General features: G+C 50.9%; 1 protein-coding gene across 4 annotated transcripts in view; it reads left to right on the top strand.

Annotated features, from left to right (window-relative positions):
* SNX8 (sorting nexin 8) overlaps nucleotides 1-12807 on the top strand; it is a 76093-nt gene that overhangs the window by 30315 nt on the left and 32971 nt on the right. Inside the window, exon 1 of one of the 4 annotated variants that reach the window (XM_027125606.1) lies at nucleotides 5346-5463. The exons of the other annotated variants lie outside the window; for them this stretch is intronic. Within the exon in view, the coding sequence (XP_026981407.1) occupies nucleotides 5370-5463 (94 nt within the window). The 5' untranslated portion in view covers nucleotides 5346-5369. Of the gene's footprint in view, nucleotides 1-5345; nucleotides 5464-12807 lie in introns of those variants that run through there. 4 annotated transcript variants of the gene reach the window in all.

Raw genomic sequence — 12807 nt, 5'->3', positions numbered from 1 at the left:
GTCCCCTGCATCGGCAGGCGGACTCTCAACCACTGTGCCACCAGGGAAGCCCCAGAGGTGACTTTAATGTCTATATTGCTACCAACAGTCTGTTTATGACAATTTAGGTACCACCATCTAAAGTGATGTAGGTTTTCTATACCACAGTTAATATCCATACGCCTAGTAACAGTCTATTCAAGGAATCAAGGCATCTTCTATGACACTTCTCAAAATTCTTCCAGTCTTTACCTAATTCCAAAGCCAATTCCACATTTTTGGATATTTGTTATGGCAATACCCCACTTCCCACCACCCGTATCAGTATTTTGTATTTTTCATTGCAGTGTTGCAATCTATCATTTGACTATAGCAATATGTTCCTCCAGTCTGTTGTTAATAGACGTTTGGGTTATTTCCAGTTTTCAGCTATTTGAATGTGGCTTCTAGGAATGAGCCTTTTTTGGTGGACATATGCTTTTATTTCTCTTGGGTAAATGTCTAGGAGTGGGTTTTCCTCAAGGGTTATTCCTTTTCCCACTCTTGGTCCACTGTGGACAGCCAGATTCCAAGCTGCTTCTGAAGGCTGGTAGGTTATCCCTTCATTAATGCTGATTTTATCTAGGAAGTTCAGGTCCATTCCCAGCCTTGCTGGGACCTAAGCCTTCCTCTCCTATTGCTTTAGCCCGAGTTCCTAAGCCCTTTATTATTTCTGAAAGCCCTGTCGGTTTTTTGCTTCTGCTTTTGTTCATCCCTGTAACTTCAAGTTCCCCCTGAATCTGGCACCTTTTCTTGCTTTTGGCTGTAACTACGTATTAAAAACAGTTTTGGGGGTAAAATGCTACCTAGCATTTCTATATGTTTGGGGAAGAGGGTGAATATACTTTTGCATCAGTTCAGATCATCATAAGAAGTGTCTGATTTAGAACTTTACCTTTGAGGGACAGCTCTTTGGAGCAAGTAATATTGATATGTCCATTTTACAGGTGAGCAAACTGAAGGAAGTCAAGTAGCTTGTCCAAAGTCTAATTCGGACAGCCAACATGTTTGAGATATTTAAAGCTTCCTGGGGCTCATGAAGGATGGGAGCAAATCCCTTTACTCCAGGTAGGAATTTTAGAATGGATATTTGAGAGGTACTGCCTGAGAAGGTAACTCATAGTGTCACAGGAGGATTTGATTTCATGATCTTCACAGTATTAAATGAGATGATACTGGTTCAGCACTTAGCACACTGCCTGTAACATAGTAAGTGGTAAAAAAATGTTTGGGGGACTTCCCTGGTGGTCCAGTGGTTGGGACTCCATGCTTCCACTGTGGGGGGCACGGGTTCGATCCCTGGTCAGGGAACTAAGATCCCGCATGCCGTGTGGCACGGCCAAAAACCAAAATAAAGTTTGGGACTATTGATATTATTAATTAATTAATTAATTTATTGGCCATGGCGTGTGGGATCTCAGTTCTCCCAGCAGGGATTGAACCTGTGCCCCCTGTAATGGAAGTGCGGAGTCTTAACCACTGGACCACCAGGGAAGTCCCTTGATATTATTAATGAAATTATTATATTTTTTTTTGCTTTTAGAGTCCTTCCCCTTCCCCACAGTATGATTTACAGAGCCATAAGCAGCTTTCCTACCAAGCCTCCTAAAACAAGAGGTTATGGGTGGGGACTTCCCTGGTGGCGCAGTGGTTAAGAATCCGCCTGCCAATGCAGGGGACACAGGTTCGAGCCCTGGTCCAGGAAGATCCCACATGCCGTGGAGCAGCTAAGCCCGTGTGCCACAACTACTGAGCCTGTGCTCTAGAGCCCGCAAGCCATAACTACTGAAGCCTGCACGCCACAACTACTGAAGCCCGCACGCCTAGACCCCATGCTCCGCAACAAGAGAAGCTACCGCGATGAGAAGCCTGCACACCACAACGAAGAGTGGCCCCCGCTCACCGCAACTAGAGAAAGCCTGCGCGCAGCGACTAAGACCCAGCGCAGCCATAAATAAATAAATAAATGAGAGGTTATGGGTGGACCAGAATTTCCTGATTAAGACTTTGAAGATAAATTGCTAGCTTTATAGCACAGGGGAAATGCCACCGGGGCTATGGGGATGGTCTCTGGTACCAGGCAGCGTGGATCTGAATCCCAGACCTTCTGTCACCTCGCTCTGGGGTCTTAGCGTGTTGAAGTTCTCTGGCTGGACCGGAGATAATCATACTACCATTTCCTAGATGTATCGTGAGGAGTTGATGCGTTTCTGAAGCAAAAGCATGTGTAAGAGTGCTCAGTACGTAGCAGGCACATTCAGTAAAGGTCAGTGTGCTTAGTATTCAGTGCTGTTCATCAGACATTCCTGGCTTTCTGTCTTCCGGGGACTTGGTAGTGTCCCACTTGTGGCTCACTAGAGCCATGACACAAGTTCTGGCCAATGAACTTTGCGTAGAAGCGTTGTGTGTCACTTCTGGGCCAGAGCAGTTAAATGCTCCAGAGTACTTTCCCTTCATCAGGATGGCAGAAATTCCAGATGGTGGCTGCCCCCTTATCCCGGGTTTCGGGCTGACGAGGATGAACATAAACCTTCGTTGTTTCAGGCCTCTGAGATTTGAGATTGTTACTGCAGCATGATTGAGCCTCTCCTGACTAACATGTGAACTACTGTTAATATTTCTAGGATGTACTCCTCAAAGCATTTAGTAACTCTTTTGAAGCGTCCTTAGTAGGACTTGGAAATGCTTGCATTTTTGTAGGATAACAGATGGTAGCCCCTTTCGGCATGACTCCCTGTGTAGTGCGCCCCAACTTCAGTGCTCTGCATTCCGAGTTCTGTCAGTTTGCTTACAGAGTCCTCATTTTCCTGAATGGAAAGCAATAAAAGTGACTGCAAAAACATTAACAGTCTTAATGTAATTGGATTCTTGCCACTAATCAAAGGGTTTTAAAAATCAGAAATTCCTGGCTCCCCTGGTGGCGCAGTGGTTAAGAATCTGCCTGCCAATGCAGGGAACACGGGTTCCAGCCCTGGTCCAGGAGGATCCCACATGCCACGGAGCAACTGAGCCCATGCGCCACAACTACTGAGCCTGCGCTCTAGAGCCCGCGAGCCACAACTACCGAAGCCCACGTGCCTAGAGCCCGTGCTCTGCAACAAGAGAAGCCACAGCAATGAGAAGCCTGCGCACCGCAACGAAGAGTAGCCCCCGCTCGCCACAACTAGAGAAAGCCCACGCACAGCAACGAAGACCCAACGCAGCCATAAATAAATAAATGAATAAATAAATTTATTTTAAAAATCAGAAATTCCATTTTCTATTTACCATTTCCTGAACGAAACAGAAATAGTATAAGGATTAGGCTTCTCTGGCGAGGATCTAAAGAAGTTACAGGCAAGCATATTTCAGTGCATGCTTCCCAAGCGCTCTCTTACCGTTAGAGATATCTGGCAGTGTAGCCCACAGCTCGTAAGGACTGAACTCCCTCTTCTGGAGGCATTCACAACCTGTCGCGTCGGAACCAGTGGTTCATTTTTCCTTCCACAGCACCCATGTTTCCAGCCCCAACACCCACTGCACTCTGTGTGGTGTGAGAATCTGCTGTGTTCTGCTTCTCCATTCAATGCCAGCAGGAACTTTGGAGGGTGGGGATGTCTCCTGGTTATCCCTGTGTGGCGTCCCTTACTCTCCTCTCTCGTGCCGTAAAAAATTCCATACCTAGCAAATGCTCAGGAAATGTTTATGAGAATAAAACAAACGTTCAACTTAGAGCAGTGGTCTTCCACCTGGGCTGCACCTTAGCACCATCCAGGGAACTTTAAAAAAAAAAAATCCCGTGTCCGGGCCATACCCGAGACCAATTAAATCAGAACTCCTGGGGGTGGGCTTCAGGCAGAGTATATTTGAATGCTCCCCAGGTGATGAGTGCCGCCGAGATGCAGGACCACTGAACTGGAGGCTGTGTGACCATATGTCAGGGGTGTTAAAGTAAAATAATAAATGTCACGTGCTGTTATTCTTGAGTAATGTCTGACTTTACACTTGTTTAATGCTTCACAGTTTTCAAGGTGCAGTGAATGTTTAAACATTTAATAAAGATCTTCTAGTCTAGCAGGGGACAGAGATATGTATCAGATAATGCCAGGAAGTTAGACGGAGGCAGGGGGTGGGAGGGTGGGGGAATGTGTGTGCCCCAGTCTTGGGAGGGGAGAAAGTGCCCAGCACAGCATTCGATGCAAAACCAGCCTAAAGGAAGCCCATGGTGGCAGGAGGAAACGGCATCCCGCTGTGGCCTGGGAAAGCTGCTGTATGCCCACCTGTGGCAGAGGTACACCGCTTCTTCAGTTGTGCTGGGGCAGAGGATTGTGGTTGGTGCCAGCCCACAAAGAGGTCCGGTAGGTATAGCAAGGAGAACTAACTACCTGGGGAGACTGGGGCCCTTCCTAGGACCCTGACAGGGACCCTGGGCTCTTGATCGCTGTTACCAACTCCCTGGGTGTTTATAGGTGTCCCAGTTTTAGGAGGTCCAAGGTCCTTACTTTTGAAACCAGGCCCTCCCTAATGGAGCCCTACCAATCGCTCCAGCTTCCTCTTCTGCTCCCACTTTTAGCCTCGGGAAGACCACAGCGTTTGCAGCTGTGTGATGCCTCGGGGCCTTCGTGCCTGCGGGGACCCACTTCCTCCTTCTCCTGCTGAATTCCTCATTCCTCCAGCCTCAGCTCAGGCTCTACTCATCCTGGGATCCCTTCACCCCGGCAGGGCCGGAGGAGCCCTCTTGTACGGCGCTCCCACAGCCTTGTTTTGGAAGTCAGGACACTGGATCCATTCGGGTCGCCCGTCGTCTTCCAGACGGGGAAGGTACCAAATGCATCTTTGTATCCTCAGCACCCAGCACAGGGCCCGCCTGGCCTCCAGGCGACAGTCTGGAGACCTGAGCGAGTGAGCCAGTGAGTGAGTAAGAGGGTGGTAAGTGAACGAACGACTGAATGACGAGGTGGGTAAATGAGCGAATGAGCTAGTGGGTGAATGAATGAGCGGGTGAACGAGTGGGCGGACGAGAGGGTGCGCGTGTGAATAAATGAATGAATGACTGAGTGGGTTGCCTGAGTGAGGGCAGGTGGGGACTGAACGAGTGGGCGAGGGTGCCGGCGGCGAACAGGCGGGCTAGAGCGGCGGACGCGGGAAGGCTGAGCGCGCGCCCGGACCGCGCCACCTGCCCTACCCGGCGCAGCGTGGCCTGGGCGGGACGGGGCGGGGCGGGGCGGGGCGAGGCGAGGTCGGGCGTGGGCGTGGCAGGCCCTGGAGGGCGGGGATAAGCTGGGAGTGGGCGTGGTAGGCCCGGGCGTGGGCGGGGCGAGGCCGCGCAGAGCCCTGGCGGGCGCGGAGGAAGTCACGTGGCGCGTACTCACATGACTGGCGGCGCGATGGACCCGATACCCGCGGCCCCAGCAGCTGCAGCGGCTGAGCCGGAGGCAGACGAGGAGGCGGACCCGCCGGCGGCAGGTATGGCAGGCACCCACCAGGCCCCGCGCTGCTCCGGCCAGCGCCCCCCGAGACGCTGAGGCCTTCGGTACTCTTCCTGTCGGCGGGCGGCCCGCGCCTCGCCGGGTCCCCCCCTCCCACTCCCGCGTCCACGCCCAGGAGGGCGCGTGGCCGCGCGGCCCAGAGCCGGAGCACCTGTCCGGGTTTGCGCCTCGCCGCGCGCTTCTGCCCGCGTCTCCCCGGGACTGTCCGGGTCCCTGGGGGCCGCAGGGCCCGCCCGCCCCGCGCTTCCTGCTTGCCGGCCTGCCCGCCGCGTGGGGCGCAGTCCCAGGACCTGCCGGGTCTTGGCAAGAACTCTGGCCGCTCAAGACTTTAGTGTTCTCGAACGCCAGCCCTTCGTGTGTCTCCCTGAGTGCTTTTCTTAGCGGATGAGCGTGAGGCGTGCGTTTTCTAGGATGTCCCTGTTTAAAATGGTACCCCCTCTAGTCCTCTAACTGGAGGATAGATGAAGGTGGGTGTTGGTGTGAGTTACTGCTGCTTCTTGGGGGGTGGCGGGGGCCCAAGGTTGGAAGCTCCGGCTGGGCCGTCTGGCGAGGTGTCCCTGAGGAGGCCATGCTTAGAGTTCTGGAGGGCTGCTAGACACTGGATTCATTAGGGAGAAAAAGAGGCAGAAGTGGAGTGAAGCTGCTGGGGGCACGGGTGACGTTGCGCCGGCTTGACCCCATTGGCATGAAGTCCCTTGGTGAGTCTGCGTCTCGGGAGCGGTCCCCACCCCGCCACCCCTATTGGTCTTTAGTTACTTTTCCTTTCTCATGCAGCTGTGTAAGGAGAAGCATGGGATGGCTCTTGCTCGTGGTTAGAACACTGCGTTCATGAGGTCACACGTTCGAGCCCAGGTGGGCCAGTCAGGTGGGCCAGTTGGCCCTCCTGTACCAGGGCCGCACGCTGGGCTCCCAGCGTTTGGGTGGGAATGGTTCTTCCCCCGAGGATTGTAAAGCAGCTCAGAGTTCCTGGATGTGATGGTTACTCAGGGGTCTCTTTGCAGGTACAGGGGCAGCCCTGACTTTCCTGCAGGGCTCACCCCCTGGCTGCTGTTGTGGTATCATCTACCACAGCTCTCCGAGACTGGCAGCGGGCCTTCCTTGGGGCCCTGGTGATTTTATTAGCCATCCTGGATGGCAGGTGAAATGGTAGAGGAAAAAAACCCCCAAAACCCCACAACCCAGAGGCAAGTGACTTGTCCACCGTGGGCAGTGTTAAGGGGGCATGTCGTGGTGTGGGTGGTGTTTGGAGGGGCTGGAGTCAGAAAATACAAGTCTTTGAGAATGAATTTTGTCCACAGATGATATTTGTATCTCTCATGCTTTAGCAAAGGTTTATTTTTGACTGTTGAAGAGGCAGTGGCTTATGGGTATACAGCGAATTTCCTCTTCTCTGGTGTTCTGTCCACACAGCCAGAGCCCACCGTTAGTGTTAATTGTGGGGATCGCGGGGGTCTAGGTCTTTGTAGTAGCTTTGGGATTGTCAGAAAAAATTGTGTTCACTGTGGTTTTCAGCCTCAAGCGTCTTTTATATCATATTCTAATCCCTGGAAGCTTAAGCTATAAATGATAACTCCCTCCTGACAAATTGAACTTTCAATTGTGCAGTACGTGGACAAACACCCAGAACATTATAGATTAAAGTCTCACCCCATTTGTGATCACCTCCTCTTACCAGTTTGGGATGCATCCTTTCATCGCTCTTTTCGTGTCTTATACATACGTGTACTCAGACAACGTACACCTCCTTGTGTGCTGTGCCCGTGTTTCCCTAGTGTAGTGTATTAGTTTTCTACTGCTGCTGTAACAAATTACCACAAACAGAGTGGCTTAAACAGCAAAAATTTATCATCTTACAGTTCTGGAGGTCAGTAGCCCCAAACAGGGTTCCCTGGGCTAAAATCCAACTGTGGACAGGGCTGCGTTCCCTCTGGAGGCCCTCGGGGAGAAGGCGTTTCTAGACCTTTTCCAGCTCCCGGATGCCTTCCGCATTCCTTGCCGGAAGATCCCCTTGCTCCAGCTACTGCGGGCCACACCTTTCTTGTCCTGTCACCTCTGATTCTCTTTCTTTTGTTCACTTCCTCCACTTTGAAGGACCCCAGCATTACATTGGGCCTACCTGCTAATCCACATCCTTTGCCCTCCTTTCACAGTCAGCTCATTAGCAGCCTAAACTTCATCTACACCTTTAATTCCCCTTTACTGTGGAATCTAACAGCTTCACACGTTCCAGGGCGTAGGATGCGAGTACCTTTGGGGGCCATTATTCTGCCTTAGATACCCGTGAGGAGTGGAATTGCTGGGTCATAGGGTTGCATATTTTTTGTTTTAACAAATCCTTACAAATTATTCTTTCTGGTGGCTATTACCAATTTATACCGGTAACAGCAGTGCATCTTTTCCCCATAACCTCATCACCATTTCATACCATTTTTTTAAAAAACTCCCTTCAGCATTAGAGAAATTAAGAACGTGTTTTATTTTTCTTTTAATTTCTATTTCTTCGATTATCAGTGAGGTTTAGTTTCTTATAATACTTTGCCCTTGTATGGCCTTCTGAACGGATTGTTCTTATTTTTTGCCCATTTTCTTAAGGGATTGTCTTTTTTTCTTTGATTTTTAGCAGTTCTTTTTGTATTTTGGACATAAACCTGTGGCGGGTTTTACATTAAAATCATTAACTATCAAAATATCTGACTGGACACTCTGTTTTCTGACTGCAGCATGAGAGTTTATTTCAGGTTACAGAGCTCAATGATTGTGCCTTAGAGTGACAGAGAATGAGGATGATGTGTGCTTGACTGTCTAATCTGATTTTTGCGATTGCATCATACACGGATAAAAAAATATAGACAGATTACCACTGTGTATCCCAGCCCTGCTTTCCTACAACCCTGCGGACCTAAAGTTGGTTTTTATTTATTGATTTATTTATTTATTGGCCACTCTGTGCGGTTTGGGGGATCTTTGTTCCCTGACCAGGGATTGAACCCGAGCCCTTGGCAGTGCAAGTGCCTCATCCTAACCACTGGACTGCCAGGGAAGTCCCCTAAACTTGGTTGTTAGAACAAGGGAGAATCATCTTCACTTCCATTGGAGCGCCTCATTGGACGGTACTCCATACATCCCATTCGGTTAGGAAGCTCTGAGCCGTTTGTCTTCCCAAACCTCTGGCTGCCTCCTGGTTTTCTATGGGGTCAGGCCTGAACTCTGCTCATCCTCTGAGCGCCTCCATGACCGGCCGCACCCTCTCTGCACGCCTGCGCGGTTTCCACGCCCCTGTGCTCCCGCCACCACCCTCGCTGCTGCTGCTCTGCCTGTACACATCTGTTAGGCAAGTCATGAGCTGTCACTTGAGATGTGTGCATTTGACGGATTAAATTATACCCTTAAAGTATCATCTGCATTGGGGCAAAACACTTTCCCGTGGCAAAACACCATTTCCCGGGGGAGATGTGGAAATCCCCCATATTTCCGTTGTCAACTCCTGACCGGCAGAAACCATTATTTTTCTTTACATCCTAGTATCTAGAATAGTGTCTGCTTTGTGGAAAGGGCTCTGATGTTGGAAAAGAATTACAGTTTTTTTTCCCCCCCATGACATGTGGGATCTTAGTCCCCCGACCAGGGATCGAACCTGGGCCTCCTGCTGTGGAAGCTCGGAGTCCTAACCACTGGACCACCAGGGAAGCCCTAGAATTACATTTTTATTGTCAGTGTTTTTTAGGATAGGGTCACATTTTAGTTTGGTAACAATGGTAGCTATGCAGATATTATTTAAATCGGTGTTAATGGTCTTTGAGCTCCATCTCTTTCTCCCTTTCACACACACACACACACACACACACACACACACACACACACAATTTGCAAGGTAAAAGGTGTACATTTGAAGAAAGAGGAACTGAATCACTATTACACAGAACACGTTTTGCCAGAATTTGTGGTTAGCAAGAAAGTGATGTATTCCGGGTTGGGGAATTGTTTTGGTTTATTTTTTCCTTCCTAAGAAAAATGCACCAGAAAAAGAGATGTCTGGCCTGCGGTGTGCTGGGGTGACGGGGAGGGGCTGGAGTGGTGAGTTGCTGGAGAGATGTGAGCCGCCTTCTGTGGCCCGCAGTGCATGTTAAGAGGAGCTGCCCTCGTGGTTAGAACCTGGGGCAAGTGAGCAGACAGGCAGCCCGGACCCTCGGGAATTCGAAGAGCTCAACCCTTGACCACGCACGTTACCCTCTGTAGTGCTTTCATCCTTTGAACGTTTTTGTTGTAGAATCATTAAGAAGTCATAGCCAGACTTGGGGTAGACGTTCTTGGTGAAGGTACCAGTATTAAAACCTCACGTGGGACAGGCGGGCGCAGGAGGGCCCCAGACATGACCTGTGAGTTGAGCTCTAGGGGAAGCTGAGGCCACACTTGGCTCTATTTCCTGCTGGCCAGGTTGTAGGAGGACACACGTGTCCTTGGCGTGTGTGGATAGGCATGTTGGCGGGGGCGGTGGGGGGTCCTTCAGCACTCTTAACTCAATTTGGAGTATGTGTGCTAAGCAAAAGGAAAGGGAAATTGCACGATTGATGAATTCCAGGGAAGCGTGGTAGGGACTTGGAGACACATCTCTGAGAAGTACATTGACGTGATTTTCCGACAGTCTTCAACCTGATTGGTGCCAGTGAAGTTCTCTCCGACAAGTCTTATGAGTGGACCGTAAGCAGAGCAGTAAAGTTTCATGTGGTATGTGATTTGGCACTTCGAGGAGATGTTGCTGTACAAGTAAGATAAGCGCAAATACAAACGTCTTGTAAAAGGGAGCTCGCAGCTGCTGCGTTTAGCATGTTTCCTTTTTTCCTCTGCACACGCTTTTGGTACAGTTAACCTCAGGGTGTATTTACGTTTGGTTTGTTAGTCTGTTTGTTTCACTTAGCGTTAGTCTACGCCACTAAGAAGTTTCCACAATTCTCTATTTGATGTCTGTGTAGTAATGAATCCAGGAATGTACGTTTGTGCTTTTAAAGTGCTAACGTTGTAAAACTTGATCCTTTACGTTGGATCAATATTAAAAAATGTCCTGATGCTTGCACTTGGTAAACAAAGTTTCTCTCCTGCTAAACTAGTTCCCCAGCCTAGAGGTGACCGCTGCCGTCAGCTGTGCGTGTTGAATCAGTTTTGGTAAGCTCAGTTGTTAGGCTTTGAGAGCTAGGGAGACGTCCTTAGGTGATCTCTGCCATGTCCTGTTAAGTGACCTTTTGCGAATACAAGTACCGAGTCCCAGCACCCTCCACTGAGGATGTTGAAAGAAGCCAGAGGAAATACATACCACGAGACTCCTCTTAATATTATTAAGTTCAAAGCCATGCGGAATTAGACTCTGCTGTGTGGGTTAGAATTAGACCCTGCTTACGCAGGTGATGAAAGTATAAATGAAGAGCAGGTGAAATGGCGTGAAAATGGGGCTGTGGTCGCCTCCGATAGGAGAAAGGAGGGTCTGCGAGGTACAGGTCATGGGGGCTTCCAAGATCCCAGCCATCTTTTAATTTTTGACCTGGATAGTGGTTCCACATGTGTTTGATACATAGTTTTGTTAAACTGTCCATAGACATTTTATATGTGTGTGTGTGTGTGTGTGTGTGTGTGTGTGTGTCTGTTTCACAGTAGAAAGTGTTGGGGGGAACCCAGTGTGTCCCAGATGTGTGTGTGTGTGTGTGTGTGTGTGTGTGTTCCACAGTAGAAAGTGTTGGGGGAACCCAGTGTGTCCCAGATGTGTGTGTGTGTGTGTGTGCGCGTGCGTGTGCGCGTGCGTGTGTGTGTGTGTGTGTGTGTGTCCCAGATCCTGAGACATTCAGTGGACTTGCTAACGACACAGTTTGACAAGCAAAGGTGGGTGCTGGGGACCTCGTTTTAAAACAGTTTTGTGGGAGTGTTGGTCTCCCTTAGTTTTCACTCTCGAGTTAGTATTGGAGGTGTATTTATAATGAAATGCATGTTTTGTCGAATTGACATCCACTCCTAATCTCCCTGGCTCCGCTGTGTCCGATGTCTGTGTCTGGGTATTATGGGCGCGGGCCCGGCCCGCTGGCTAGTCCAGGTGTTCCAGTGGCCCCTGGGACCAGCAGGAAGGAGGACCGAGACCCCAGGGCCGCTGGCATCCGTGTGGCAGCGGGAGGGATGTCTGGGAAAGTCACCTGCTGTTGAAAGTATGCAACTCTGGCAGAGGCCATCTGCTGAGACAGAGAGTCAGGTGATACTCCTGACCTAGCACAGTTAATTGTCTTCAGAACAGTAATTTCACCTCCCAGCTCCGGAGAAGTTCCAGTCCAGGCCGGGGGTGCAGGGATTTTCCAAGAACTGGCCACTCACTGCTGGGGTTTCACACGAAAGGGAGATTTGAACTTGCGTTATCAGCTCTTCAGGACCCAGGACGGTCTGTACGTGGGCGGGTCTTTATCTCGTGATGGCTTCTGCACACTGAGCGTCCTTCTTAGGACGGACGGTGACGTAGGGAGTCTGGTGGGAGCTTCTGCAAGAGGCTATAGTTTGCCTCTGCCCTGTGGAAGGGGCCTGTTTCCCCGAGAGGGTCTCTGCTGGGCGCACAGAGTACCCCATCCTCTGCCCCCTTGCTGGGAGGGAGTTGTTTTGGGCCTTTGCAGAGCAGAGCGGTAGCGTTGTGTGGTAGCTGTGATGACTAAGCCTTTCAGAGCACCTGCTGTGTGCCAGAGGCCCTTCCTCGTGCCTGACGTGTAAAGCAACTTAATCCTCTCAGTAATGCTAGGAGGCGAGGCGTCTCCCCACCCCTACTTTACAGATGGGGAAACCGAGGCACGCAGAGGCCGTAAGTTGCCCGGCACCTACAGCTAGTGGATGGCGGAGCTGGAGCGCCGTCTGGTGCGCCATCTGGCCCCCGGTGGGAGGGCTGCCCCGTGGACCCCTTTCTGGACCCCGCCTGGAGGCTTCCCTCCTGACTGCTGTAGCCAGTGCCTCCCGGACGGAGACCCTTCTGTCGTCAGGGGGTTTTTCCGAGGGGAGAGGTGGCTCCGTGAGCCTGTGCTCGCAAAGGGCACCCAAGACCCTTGTGAGGCGTCGCGCTCTCTCTTCAGAAAGGGAGCGTCAGCACCGGGCAGCAGTGAGGGTGCGAGCTCGGGCCTCAGCCCTGCACCCCGTCTGCTGAGCGTCCCCAAGATCAGTGCCGGGAGCGGGGCGTCGGCCGGGGGCTCGTCTCCAGCTGGCTTGGCGTGAAAGCTCTCAAAGAACAGATCGCGTCGCGTGTGTTGCGACCCATGGGCCAAGTTCCCCCACCTGTTTGAGATGCTCAGATCCCCCTGGTTCACCGGTT

The sequence above is a fragment of the Aethalodelphis obliquidens genome, unplaced genomic scaffold (assembly GCF_003676395.1).
Source record: "Aethalodelphis obliquidens isolate GAN/ISIS:26980383/991018 unplaced genomic scaffold, ASM367639v1 scaffold30, whole genome shotgun sequence".
Lineage (NCBI taxonomy): Eukaryota > Metazoa > Chordata > Mammalia > Artiodactyla > Delphinidae > Aethalodelphis > Aethalodelphis obliquidens.
This window is presented reverse-complemented; position numbering and strand designations above follow the sequence as displayed.